We start from the raw sequence: 13,950 nt of genomic DNA, 5'->3' as shown, positions 1-13,950 counted from the left end.
ACATTTGACCTAGTGAACTGAAAATCAATAGGGGTCATCTGCCAGTCATGATCAATGTTCCTATGAAGTTTCATGATCCTAGGCGTAAGCATTCTTTAGTTATCATCCAGAAACCATTTTACTGTTTCGAGTAACTGTGACCTTGACCTTTGACCTAGTGACCCGAAAATCAATAGGGGTCATCCGCCAGTCATGATTAATGTACCTATGAAGTTTCATGATCCTAGGCGTAAGCATTCTTGAGTTATCATCCGGAAACCATTTTACTATTTCGAGTTACTGTGACCCTGACCTTTGACCTAGTGACCTGAAAATCAATTTGGGTCATCTGCCAGTCATGATCAATGTACCTATGAAGTTTCATGATCCTAGGCCTAAGCGTTCTTGAGTTATCATCCGGAAACCATCTGGTGGACGGACCGACATGTGCAAAACAGTATACCCCCTCTTCTTCGAAGGGGGGCATAAAAAGGTATCAATGCATCAAGCTTTGCAACACCTCACCTTTACCTGCCAGCAATATCCTGATTTCTGGTTGTCAGCAACGATATCGCCCCCATATGGTCCAAACATGACACTGGATTCCAGTCCCTCCTTGGAAAATACACCGAGACCAGCTCCAGCTATTTTGGACGTTTTGATTTCAAGGCAATCTGGCAATGTATGGTCAGCTTTAAGTGGGTCCCCTTCTGGCACCTGCAGTTCATATTAAGGTTTATGAGAATGTACTGAAAACTCTCTTTTGTATTAGAATAATAAGGGCATATTTAAGGCATTTCTTAAATATATTGACAAATATTAAAACAACGAAAAGCTGTTACATGCATTACCAGTAATACAAATCTTAAGTAACAGTCTTATAAGCCTAAACTAATATGTTAGTTTTTCACTTATTTTCTCCAACACATGAAGTTAACGATCTTAAGATGAACACAGCTTCACCTCTTTGTCCTGTATGTAGTTATAGGGTCCATGGACAGGACAGTCCCCTTCAAACTCCTTGTTGCATTCTCCAGAGTCTAAGAGAGCCAAATAAACACAAGACAATAATCAAACTAAGTAAAAGACTTATTTCAGGCAATAGAACATCAGCTTTTAATAACCCACTTATATGCATTATGAATATTATTAAACTGCTAATTAAGAAACATATCTGAAAGACAGCCTTTGGGTCACAACACCCTATATTTTTACTATTCCCAGAGTCATTAGTGCACAAAATAAGGCTCATATGATGTCATCAAAGTTATAAGTTCTAAGTTATGTGCAACACATTTATAATCTGACAGATCTAAGCAAATACACTCCACGTGAACGAAGAAGCATAACGAAGGAGCCATGATTACTATGAAGCACTCACCTGAGAACAAGGTACAATTGTTTAAAAAGGTCAATCATTTGACCTAGTTACTTAGTTTGTTTCTTCCTGTGACACAGTTTTACTTAAGGCCTAGATATGGCCAAGAAAAGCATTTACAAGTTTAATCCAAACAAAGCCACAAATGAGGCATTTGAAGTGTTATTACTATTTTTCTCGGATTTGACCCGGGGACATAATTTTTTATTACATCTGACAAAAATTCTAATTAGCTACTGTCAAGATGAACATTCTGACCAAGGTTCTTCAAGATTGACAATTTAAGCGGCTTCTCATATGGTTACAAGGTACAAGGTTTTTCTGAAATTGACCCATTGACCTAGTTCAAAACGCACTTCATCATTAGTTGTACTTGGCCTAGATATTGTTATATATAAACATTCTGACCAAGTTTTATCAAGATTTTATATGCAAAGATTCTTGTGTTGAGTATCTCGTTTATATTTAACGCTTTAACAGTTAAAAGTAAAGCTATTTTTAAATTATTAGATTTTTATTAAAGCACCGCACCAACACTGCAAAATACCCTATTATATTTATGGTTCAGCCCAGTAAAATCGGGCTAATCATATGGCCGTTTTCGACCATTTTAACGCAGTGTATTAATGTTAAGCAGTGTGCTCGGGCCATGGTTTTTAACCAAAGTCCCGAAGGTAAACAACCACATTAGTCAGTTTTATCAAGATTAAGTCTAACACAAGGCTTTAAATGTTAAAAGGTTTTCAAAATTTGACCTGGTGACCTAGTTTTCACTCAACTAAACCCATTTTGCAAAGTGTAGCATTTTGACCAAGCTTTATCAAGATTGATTCATACATGTGCCTTCTAGAGTAATAAGACAACTTTTCTAGGATTCGATAGTTTTTAACCTGCTTGACCCAGGTTCTAACTTGGTTTCAATATAAATATACTGAATATAAATATATATATATATATAAATATGAATATAAAGTTTTATCACTATTGATTTAACTGTTTCCTGTAGAGTGGTTACAAGCCAAATGTTGACCATGAACAACACATGACACTTCATTTAAGACTAACCACAATAGCACAACTTGTAAAGGTCGCCATGGCGTAGTGGACATGGTGTCCGCCTAGCAACCGGGAGTTCATGGGTTTGATCTCCACCGTGGGAGTGTTCTTTAGATCTCTCTCAAAGACACAAGGAACTGGTTCTAGTCGCAAGAAACGGACTCAACAGCGTTTCAAATAAGCCTAAGGCTTTCGATGCAATCGAGCTAAAATAAATAGGTTTAAACTAACTAAAGTAAGTTCTCAGGAAGCTAAACATGATTATTATGTTTGTTGGTCATAAGTAAGACTTTCTAGTGCAAGATAATGGATGTTTTGTTCAAGGGCTTACAGAGAAAATGGTCATTATCACAAGGTTCAAGGTTCATAAAGCTGGACAGGTTCCTCTCTGGAAGACTGTACTCGGTCTTGTCTTTTTCTGGGGTCTTGGCTTTCTTCATTCTCTGCAATAGATGATATATAAATATGTACGTTAAGTTTCAGCTCTTTATCAGCAATACTTTTTGAGTTATGGGTAAAAAAAGGAGATTTTACTCAATGTTCTGTCAAAAATATTCGAACCAAAATATGGATGTGCACAAATTCATTGCTAGGACTGTCCTTGGCGAATCAATAATAATGGCTCCCCAAAATATTCCCGTCATAAAGTGTGAGCATAAAAAACAGTCAAAGGGCATTTATTCTGCAAATACTGGTCACCGCAATTTTATTTTTATTCTTTACCATCTGCGAACCTATGTGCCACCATCACTGCCCTCATTAGGTGCGAGCATAAAAAACAAACAGACGAAGGGCCTTTATTCTGCAAATACTGGTCACAAACTCAAACAAACTCAAGCAAACTCTGCCAAGCCAGGTTTTTTTCCACTTTTTGGGAAGATAGCCCATGGCTTACGAATTTGGAATTTTATCGGCATTTTCATGAAATTGGGAAAATAAATTCATTAGCCTTTTTTTGCACACGAAAAGTCCACTGATTAGGGAAATACTAAATTTGACATAACTCTTTATAATCATTCAAATTAAAAGAACAAAATCATATAATACTTTGTAAGATGTAATTGAAATAAAATTGATATAAAATACGCATTAGACACTTCTTAAAAAAAAAAAAAATTTTTTTTTTGGAAATTGGGAATTTTTTGCCACATTTTGGGAAAAAAGTATACTTTTTGGGATTGGGAACATAGCCGAATTTCGGCTTTAAAATCGGGCCAAAAAAAAACCCTGCAAGCAGCTAAAGACTTAAAATTGTGCTCTGTCAAAAGGGGATTTTAAGCATTTGCGTTAAGTGTTGTCCCAGATTAATCAGGGACGACACTTTCCGCCTAAACTTGATTTTTGCAGAAGAGACGTTCTTCAAATGAAAAATATCATACAAGCGAAAAGTTTTATCCATGATAAGCCTGTGCGGACTGAACAGGCTAAACTGGGATGACACTTTACGCACATTTATTAAACCCCATTTTCGCAGATAGAGACTCATTTTCTTTAGTGAAAAGACGGAAAAAGGTCCATAATTACACGAAAATGATAAACACACATAAATGTCCTTCAACTGTGAACGATTGAGCAAGATCCACCCAGTAGTAAAAGATAAATTGGAAACAAAAGCTTCAGAACGGACGGACTCATGTACGTATGGACCAGCGTAATGCTTAATACCTCCCTATCTGTGATTGCGATAAGAGGAAAACAAAATCCCCTAAACTTATATATACCTTAACCTCCTTCACTTGGTCACCCTTTTTATTCAAGTTCATCTTAGCTGGTTTCAGAGAAAGGGGGACAGTTGTTGTCACAGCATTCTCTGCAATCTCTGCAAACATGTCATTAAATTAAACTACCGTAATTACTATGTAAGTTTTCTGACACCCTCTTTTTTAGCCAAAATATTTTGTGTAACTCTTTTTTCGAATATCGGATAAGTATCAAGAGCACTGTTTTTCCACCATTTTGCGGATCAGGACAGGTCCTTTTGGATTGGTAAATATGGCGTCCTTTTTGGGAATTATTTTTTTTCAATTGGAAATGGGTCCCCCTACCAGGCCCAAATTTGAACGACAAAAACACACTGAAGCGCGTTGATAATCCATACTTGACACATATATACAACTTTCTGTGAAAACAAATATTAGTACTAGGAGATTTTTAATTTTGATGTAAATGTTCTTGGGTCCTCACAACCCTGAAAGCAAATGTCCAACGAATATTCAAGTCTGAAGTCTTATTCCAGTGATTTCTTTCCTTCTTAATGAAGTACCGAAAAATGGAGATTTCCAAATAAGGATAAATCTTCAAATTTACTAGGGATGTCCCGGACCGAATATTCGGATACTGTTTTCCGAATCGAATATTCGTTTAGAAAAAATAAAAATTCGAGTTATTTCAAAGACTTTGTATTCGTAAAATTTGCTTCAAACATTGTCAAAAAAGTTGTTCCTCGTGTCATAATGTTTATTCCGGTTGACGCGATAATGCGTCGCTATGGTGATGACAGTATACCGGTCATAAATCCCGCTAACAAAGCAAGACACTTTGTGTCAAAATTATGATAGGTGCAAATCGCGTCGGCAATCAAAACACCGACATGCACTTGATCCAATGACTCGAATTACATTTAAAATTATCAAAGATTAAATTAGTAAAGGAAAAGCCGACTTTGTGTAAAAAACAAATAAGACCGTACGGCAATTAAACCACCGACCCGTCTTGATCTAATAACTCGAATAACATTTAACATGATCAAAGATTAAATGAGTAAAGAAAGAGCCGACTTGGTGTGAAAAACAAAACAGATCGTATGGTTATAATCACGTTGTCCAATCAAAAAAACTTTTAGAAAATAATTTACTCAACCTCTAATGAGTATTTGCGTATCGTATGGTCCAAACATTAATTAATTACTCAATATTCAATCAGGTATTATACTTAAAGAAATGTTTTTGGTATTGCACCCTCATTTAATGGAAAATATTATAATTGCTACACGCATAAAGTAAATATCTGTCCAAGCAAAATGCCACCTACACCTTCCGCTGCTTGGAAGTATTTCACGACATCTTCCGATAAGAAGTCGCCGAACCAAGTGTCTTTTAAACGTGGCAATTTTAAAAGACTGACTGTTTAGTATGTTAAACAGGTTCAAAGTGTGTTGTGGCTATGTACATAATTCGTTTAAGTTCAGCTTTAATTATATGTAGATCTAACTGTTTTGTCATGTAATTATTTTGTCGTCATGTAATATTATGTTTCTCGTTCTATTGTTGATGTACGATATTAATAGTTTAAAAACAGTTTTTGTCATTCAATTTTAACAATAAAAAGTAATCAACAAAATCAGCTTCGAATTAGCGAGGGCAACGCTGTGTCAATGTGTAGTCACTTCCGGTGAACTTCCGGTAAAAACGAAAGTAGAATTCATGAAGTAATGGTACGGTAAACAAAGTTGACTTTTTTTCCAACAGATGTTGACTGAATATCCGAATATTCGTTCGGAAGGGTGACCGAATATTCGAATACCGAAATCGGTATTCGTTGCCATCCTTAACATTTACCAATCGCTCTCAAAAAAATTCCTTATTAAAGGTTTATTTTTGTATTCCTATGCAGCTCTATGGCTTGAACGTTAGTTAATATGATATTGAGAACTTAAGAACACTTAGTTATCAATTTCAAAGTACAATGTATGTGGGAGCAAAAAAATCAAATACACCAAATTCCCAATATGAAGACGTCACGACACAAATTTTCCCAATTTCAGGTTTTAAAAAAAATCCATCAATAGAAATTCAAAGATAATATCAGATTTTTTTATCTACCAAATATGATGTCAAGGCAAGTTAATCAATCTACCTTACCTCTTGCTGAAGGACTCCTTGGCTGGACTAGGCTACTGGACGAATCTTCACTTCGAAATCTCTTTGGAGCCACAAGAGTTGAATGACAGCTCTCATTTTTCCTGTTGTCTCTTTCAAAGAATATCTCTACAAAGTCATCACCTGAAGATTCAACAATTAAATGATAATAAATAACTGATGCAGTCGTCTCTGTCAAATATTGAATGCGTAACAAAAGGACATAAGAAATGAAGAAACGATGGATGTGTGTGAACTGTAATCGTGAATCTGATTATCCAGTCTGCACAAAAAGTGTTGATAGTGAGACAACTGTATCTAATATAGAAATGTACAGCTTGTAGAACAGTTTCACACTCAATCCCAATCATTTAAAAACAGCCCTATTTGTTTTTTTGTTTTTTAAATAGCAGCAAACTGTTCAAAATTGTGAAAAAAGACTATAAACTGGTCAAAATTGTGAAAAAAATGAGTTGCGAAATAGTTTTTATTCTGAAAATTTAAGCCGCGAACTTCTTAAAATTGAGTCGCGAACTTCTCAAACGGTCATTCTCTAAGAAGAAAACAAGAGGGCCTAAAAGGCCCTAAGTCGCTCACCTGAGATAAAGAGAAATGACCTGTTCTTTGCAGCCCAAGATATCAATAGAACAAATGTTCTAACCAAGTTTCATGAAGAATGAACAACAAATGGCCCCCTGGCGTCTATGTTTTTCATCAGTCTGGAACCATTTTTGAACTCGTCCAAGATATTATTGGCACAAATCTTCTGACAAAGTTTCATGAAGATCCAACAATAAATGTGGCCTCTACAGTGTTAACAAGGCACATATTCATGACGCCCAACGGAAGACAGACACTTGCCAAAAGGTGATCACAAAAGTTCACCATGAGCAAAAAATATGCTCATGAAGATTGTCACCATGTGTGAAGATCAGCAAGTGTCCTTCAGATTGAACTAAAAATGTGACTAAAAGTTTTCTCAATGTTTCACTATAAACAACTGTGGAAGTGCGGTCTTATTCGCTTACGCAAGTGAACCGAAATATTGATCGAGTCTAATTAAAAAAACAATTATTTCCGGTCAGGATGACACCACTGACTGGTTGTAATTCAATTAACTAAAGGCGTCCAGTCAGATACGCCTTAATACACTCAAAGAATTAATCTATAAAAGAAAACCAAAGCAGCTTTAACAAATATTACTAACTTGTATTCTATGAAACTAGAAAAATGAAGAACAATGACAGAGAATTAAGAACAGGTACAAGCCAAGTCTAAGAATCTAGGCATCGTTAAAAATGAACAAATACAGCAAATACCTTAAACTGTGAACTCATTACAATCCAATATTTAGTAAGGAGATTATTCATATCCATGTCTATTCATATCTATGATTTCAGTAAAATAATGTTATACATGTATCTATGTTTTCAGTAAAATATAAATATAAACTGGAAAAGTGGCACCTTTTAAAGTCTCGTTATCTATTAATTAATACTGTTAATTTTCAGTCAGATTCAAATTTTATGCTTATTCATAAATTGATGCATACAATTATCATAATCTAAAACTGCAAATATGTAGTGTGTTATTGATTATTAATTCATATGTAGCTAAATTGTAATTTACAAAATAAAAAGAATTATGACCTGATTACTTTCTTACGAATATATAGTGAATAATCCAACATTTTGTGCAAGTAGATTATCCTTTAACATGTAATTTGTTTCATTCTCATCAGATTATTTGCAAATTGATAATATCATGATCTCAGAAAATTAAAACACTGAACAGCACATTTCATCTTTCTTATCAGTTACAATCATCACACACAGAGCTGGCTTACGGGTAACAAGCAGATATCAAATCACTCTGCTCCCGAGTGTTATATTTCCAAGCAATTAATTATGGCTTTCTCCCTTCCTGATAAGGTGTTTGGTGAAAATGCTGCCTTACCCTTGTCCTATAACAACTCTGGGGAACTCTGTAGGGGTTTTCTCAAAGATGGCTTATCAGTAATAGTTCCCATTATAGATTAATTTGCTACAGACCGATAACAAATGTGACAAAACAATAAGTACAGATTTACACAAGAAATTACAGCTTAGTCCAAAATGATGTCATTTTACTAGAAAAATATGCATTTTAAAGTATTTCCCCTTTAAGTGTTTTGAAACCAAGGGGTCTAACAAATTCTAGAGCTGAACTAAAAATAGATTAGGTCAGCAGGTTAAACAAGGGAGTTACATGTAACTATTAGAAAGTATGTACAGGTTATCTTTTTTTACCATTATGGCTCAGATTCTTGTGACCTAGGCTCTTCACATGTTTTCACTATATACACATAGAGAAAACTGCCCCACCCCCTGCCGGCCATGATTTTTCACCCATCATGACCATTTTCGAACTCGTCCGAGATATCTATAAAATCGATGTTTATAAAAAAATTATGATGATCAAGCAAAAAATGTGACTTCTAGAGTGTTCACAAGATTTTTTTTACTATATAAGTATAAGGAAAATGACCCCCCCCTGGCGGCCATGTTTTTTTACCAATCCGAACCATTTTCGAACTCAACCGTCATATCCAGAAAAAAAATGTTCTGACCAAATTTCACGAAGATTGGACCAAAAATGTGACTTCTAAAATGTTCACATGTTTTCACAATATACATAGAGGCCATGTTTTTTCACCGAGCTGGACTATTTTCGAACTCTTCCGAGATATTAATAAAACCAATGTTTTGACCAAGTTTCATGATGATTGGGCAAAAATTGTGACTTCTAGAGTGTTCACGTCAAGGTTTCTCTATAGCCATATAAGGAATACTGCCACGCCCCCTGGTGACCATGTTTTTCAACGGACCGGAACCATTTTTGAACTCAACCAACATATCATTTAGACAAACATTTTGACAAAGTTACATGAAGATTGGGCATCAAATGTGACTTCTCCAGTGTTCACACGGTTTTTCTTTTTTTGACCTAGTGACCTTGTTTTTGACCCAGCATGACCATGTTTTGAACTCAGTCCAGGTATCAATGGGACAAATGTTCTGACCAAGTTTTATGAAGATCAGACAATAAATGTAGCCTCTAGAGTGTTCACAAGGAAAAATGTAGACGACGGACAAAAGGCGATCACATAAGACCATGAGCACGTTGTGTTCAGGTGAGCTAAAAAAGCTCTGTAACCCTCAACATGTTAATCATGTACAACACTTCACTTTCAATATATTTACGGTTCCAAGGAAATAAATCCTAGCTATTTAATACCAATTCTAAAGAAAGCAGACAACATTCATATGGCAAATACTTGATACTTCAAGAGACACAATACAGGTGGGCCTGATGCAATTTAGCAGATTACAATGTATAAAACTATGTGGATATTACTAGTATAAGCCCACAAATATAACAACCATATATCATGATGATCCCATGTAAACAATATGAGTAAGAGAGTAGAAAAAGTAAACAAGTTTTATTCATGGCCAATAAATAAGAAGTGCTTTATGCAATCTGGCTGCGTACCAAACATAGATATTATAACATAAGTACAGGGTTCGACATTAACTTTTTTTTACAGCAAGACCGTCGGACCAGCTCCTCTTAAAATGTACTAGCCCGAACCTGATGTCTACTAGACCACAAATGACATAGCAAATGAACACAATTGTGTCATGTAACTGTTAAATCAGGATTTATTAGTAAATAATCAGTGAACACCAGATTTTTTTTTATGCATAGAGTAAAACAATAAAATAAAACTTTTTTTTGCTCTTCTTCGTCAAATTCAATCCATGGGAAATGACTCGATTTTCCATCTAGGATAAAATTGACGTTTTCGTGTTTCTTCATATTTACGTTTCTTGTCAGTTTAAGCGTCGGATTCTTTTTTATTAACTGATTTGTCGGACGAAAATCCGAACTTGAACAAAGCCATTCTTTAAATTACATTCTCTTGTCTGCTACGAAAAAATGTTTACATTGACAATACCGATTTTCGATAGAAGTCGTAAAATCATGCTCTACAATTTTACGACACTTCAGAAAATCATTAATATTCATAACAACTTGACCAATGGAAACAAGCAATTTCTGCAGGAAGCTCTCCTTTGCGTCTAAAAATAGCGATGAATCATGTGAATGCTCCGCGTTTATTTAAATACACTAGTTTTGTTTTAATGTAAATAACGGATACGAGAGCAATATTACACATTAAAAATAAAGGTTTTCACAGCAGTTAGTTATAGTTATATGAATCAGTATAGATTTTTTTTATGTACGACCATTCGGACAAGCTAGCCCACAGTTTTACTAGCCCGACCACCGATCTTACTAGATAATGTCTGTCGGACGTGCCTTAGTGTCGAACCCTGAAGTATAAAGTTTGATAATGATCCCTTTTAAACTTTTTGAGTTATTAGACAAACCTTATTCTCCTGGACGCCTCCAATTCACCTCAGTCCTGCCAACCATAGTTGTGTCCATAAAATAACTAGTTTACAAGGTTTTAGTTACTTCTACTATTGCCATATTTGAAAAAATACACCGCCTCCTAGTGGCCATGTTTTTTAGAGGACTGGAACTATTTTTTAACTAATTTTAAGTTTCATGAAGATTGGACTAACTAGTGACCTGAAAATCAATAGGGGTCATCTGCCAGTCATGATCAATGTACATGTACCTATGAAGTTTCATGATCCTAGGCCTAATTTTTTTAGTTATTTTAGTTATCATCATAAAACCATTTTACTGTTTCGAGTCACTGTGACCTTGACCTTTGACCTAGTGACCTGAAAATCAATAGGGGTCATCTACAAGTCATGATCAATGTACCTTAAAGTTTCATGATCCTACATGTAGGCGTAAGAATTCTTGAGTTATCCTCAGGAAACAATTTTACTGTTTCGAGTCACTGTGACCTTGACCTTTGACCTAGTGACCTGAAAATCTTTAGAGGTCATCTGCCAGTCATGATCAATGTACCTATGAAGTTTCAAGATCCAAGGCCTAAGCATTCTTGAGTTATCATCCAGAAACCATTTTACTATTTCGAGTCACTGTGACCTTGACCTTTGACCTAGTGACCTGAAAATCAATAGGGGTCATCTACCAGTCATGATCAATGTACCTATGAAGTTTCATGATCCTTGGCCTAAGCGTTCTTGAGTTATCAACCGACGGACCAACCGACCGACATGTGCAAAACAATATACCCCCTCTTCTTCAAAGGGGGGCATAAAAATGTGACTTCTAGAGTGCTAACAAGGTTTTACTATAGCAATATACGGGAAGATGCCCCATAGCAGCCATGTTTTTCAACGAACAGGAACCATTTTCAAACTAAGCCCAGATATCATTAGAACAAATGTTCTAACCAAGTTTCAAGAAAGCTGGACAATAAATGTGACTACTAGAGTGTTAACAAGGTTTTACTAGTGCCACATAAAGAAAAATGCCCCGCCCCTGGTGGCCATGTTTTTCAACCAACAGGAATCATTTTGGAACTCATCCAAGATATCCTTGGGAACCATCTCCTGACCAAGTTTCATGAAAATCTGACAATAAATGTGGCCTCTAAAGTGTTACCAGGTAAATGTTGACGACACACCACAGACAAAAGGTGATCACAAAAGCTCACTATGAGCACGTTGTGATATAAAACAGAAAATACCTGAGTCATCTTTTTCGGAGTTTGAATGTCTTTGAACAATAAGGTTTGAGAAATGGTCCATTTTTATTGCCTCTCCATCCACAGTTGGTCGAGCACAGAATTGGTCAACATTTGGATGTTCAATCTCTTCCTTACTTAGAAATACAGAATTTAGGTAGGCCAGTTGTGCTTGATTCTCAAATGTGTTTGAATGATCACATACCGGTAAAGTACTGGGATCGTTTGCTGTCGTATTTCCATTGTCCATACCTGTATTTATATACTGTTTAGCTATACCACCTACACAATTGAGGTCATTTGTTGTTATATAACTCTGGTCTGTAGTTGGATTTAGAAACTGTTTTATCCCACATACAGAATGGAGCACATCTTTTTGTGTATTTGCATTTAAATTGGAAATCGCGTTTCTGTTCACACATACAGAATTGAGACAAGCTTTTCTGGTGACATCTTGATCAATAATTTCACATCCTGTCTGTTCTAATTTCACACATTCGGAAATGACGCCTTCTTGTTTTATGTAATTTTGATCCATCTGTAAACATCCTGTTTGTTCATGTACAACATTGAAGCCATCTTGTTTGTTACAATTTGGATGTCTCTGTTCCCATAGAACCTGTTCTGATTTGGCACACACAGAATACAAATTAGCAGCCGTAGTATCAGTATACCATTCATCCGGCTCGATTTTGACGCAAACACAATTAAAGTCACCTTGTTGTCTGTCCTAAATTTAAGGCCACCACACTTACCCTAGCAGACGTTTACGCTAGTTTGAGTTGTGGAATCTAATTCCTTTATTATTGCACTCTCCCTTCCCATGTCACTATTGCTGGTATTGCTTTCCGTCTATTGTTTTCTTATTTTGATCTTTTTGGAGCCCACCAGAAGAGGACTTCTCTATGTACGCGTCATTCTGAAAATAATTTACAGATAAAACATGTTTATTTACAGGCAATTTCATGAGATAAATATGGTCACAACACTTATAAATGTGTGCAGATATTGCCAATTTACATCTCGCCAAGTGTCAATCAGATTCTTATCAAAATGTTGATCGACCAATCAGCGATCGATAAATCGGGCGCGCAGGTTGCTAACGACCTGTCCGCCGTTTTCTTGACAAGCTGATTGCCTAGTTCTCGTTTATTCAACGAGTTTCGTTTATTTTGTTCGACAAGAATAGGAAATGAAATGTAGCGAAATGGTGTAAATAAGGTTTATGTAACTCAGACAGTCGGTATCCAGATAGATAAGTAAGAAGAATTTAATTTATAACATTTCCAGCGGGAAAATGTTGTCTTGACAAGTGCGATTGAAAGGTTCAATGTGTAGAATTACCAAAATTCCCCTTGTAGAAAATTAATTTATTTTAGAAACTGAAAATGTCGTTTAAGCAATATTATGTAAGAATTATGTCACGTGTATATGTAAACTTATAGAGAATATTGGTATTTACGTAACTTAACGAAATAAACGTTATCAATCGGTTTTTTATGTCAGTGTCCCGTAATAACACATACATAAATAAACTTGATGAATAGTTCTTTGCTCTTTATTCAGTTGTTAACATAATGTTTCCAGGTCCATATAATTCTTTAAATTAGTTGTTAATGCAATATTCCAAAGTCCGTGTAATTCTCCAAGTAACTAATAACGTTTCCAAGATATGACAAAATCCGTGTAAATCTACCCAGACAGGACATCACCCCACCTGGGGTCTTTAAGATATATAACTTCTAGCGTCTCTCCTATGGGTTGAATCCTTATTGTTTTTAGTGCCTAAAGAAGCATCGCTTATATACATGTATCGTTACATGAACATGTATAAGCTTTAACCCACGGTTAAAAATAATGGATTATTCCCAAATTATGTAGCCAATACCATTATTATTTATGTGAACACTTTTTACCAAATAGAAACTGTTATTAACAAATAAAAACAATCATATAATATTATTCTTAAATTAAACAAAATTAATTTTTAAAAGACATAAAAA

The 13,950-nt window shown here is 35.4% G+C and overlaps 1 protein-coding gene across 8 annotated transcripts in view; it reads right to left on the bottom strand.

The window, feature by feature from the left end:
• LOC127848193 (zinc finger protein 418-like) overlaps nucleotides 1-13,950 on the bottom strand; it is a 33,401-nt gene that overhangs the window by 8,540 nt on the left and 10,911 nt on the right. For 7 of the 8 annotated variants that reach the window (XM_052380509.1, XM_052380508.1, XM_052380504.1 and 4 more), the window contains 6 exons: nucleotides 11,951-12,866; nucleotides 6,274-6,414; nucleotides 4,135-4,232; nucleotides 2,745-2,856; nucleotides 943-1,019; nucleotides 505-696 (listed from right to left, as the gene is read on the bottom strand). In XM_052380509.1, the coding sequence (XP_052236469.1) occupies nucleotides 505-696; nucleotides 943-1,019; nucleotides 2,745-2,856; nucleotides 4,135-4,232; nucleotides 6,274-6,414; nucleotides 11,951-12,485 (1,155 nt within the window). In that variant the 5' untranslated portion in view covers nucleotides 12,486-12,866. The remainder of the gene's footprint in view (nucleotides 1-504; nucleotides 697-942; nucleotides 1,020-2,744; nucleotides 2,857-4,134; nucleotides 4,233-6,273; nucleotides 6,415-11,950; nucleotides 12,867-13,950) is intronic. The other variant, XM_052380510.1, reaches the window with a different exon arrangement.

Source organism: Dreissena polymorpha, chromosome 10 (genome assembly GCF_020536995.1).
Source record: "Dreissena polymorpha isolate Duluth1 chromosome 10, UMN_Dpol_1.0, whole genome shotgun sequence".
Taxonomy (NCBI): Eukaryota; Metazoa; Mollusca; class Bivalvia; order Myida; family Dreissenidae; genus Dreissena; species Dreissena polymorpha.
Note: the sequence above shows the minus strand (reverse complement) of the source record. Positions and strands in the feature narration are given on the sequence as shown.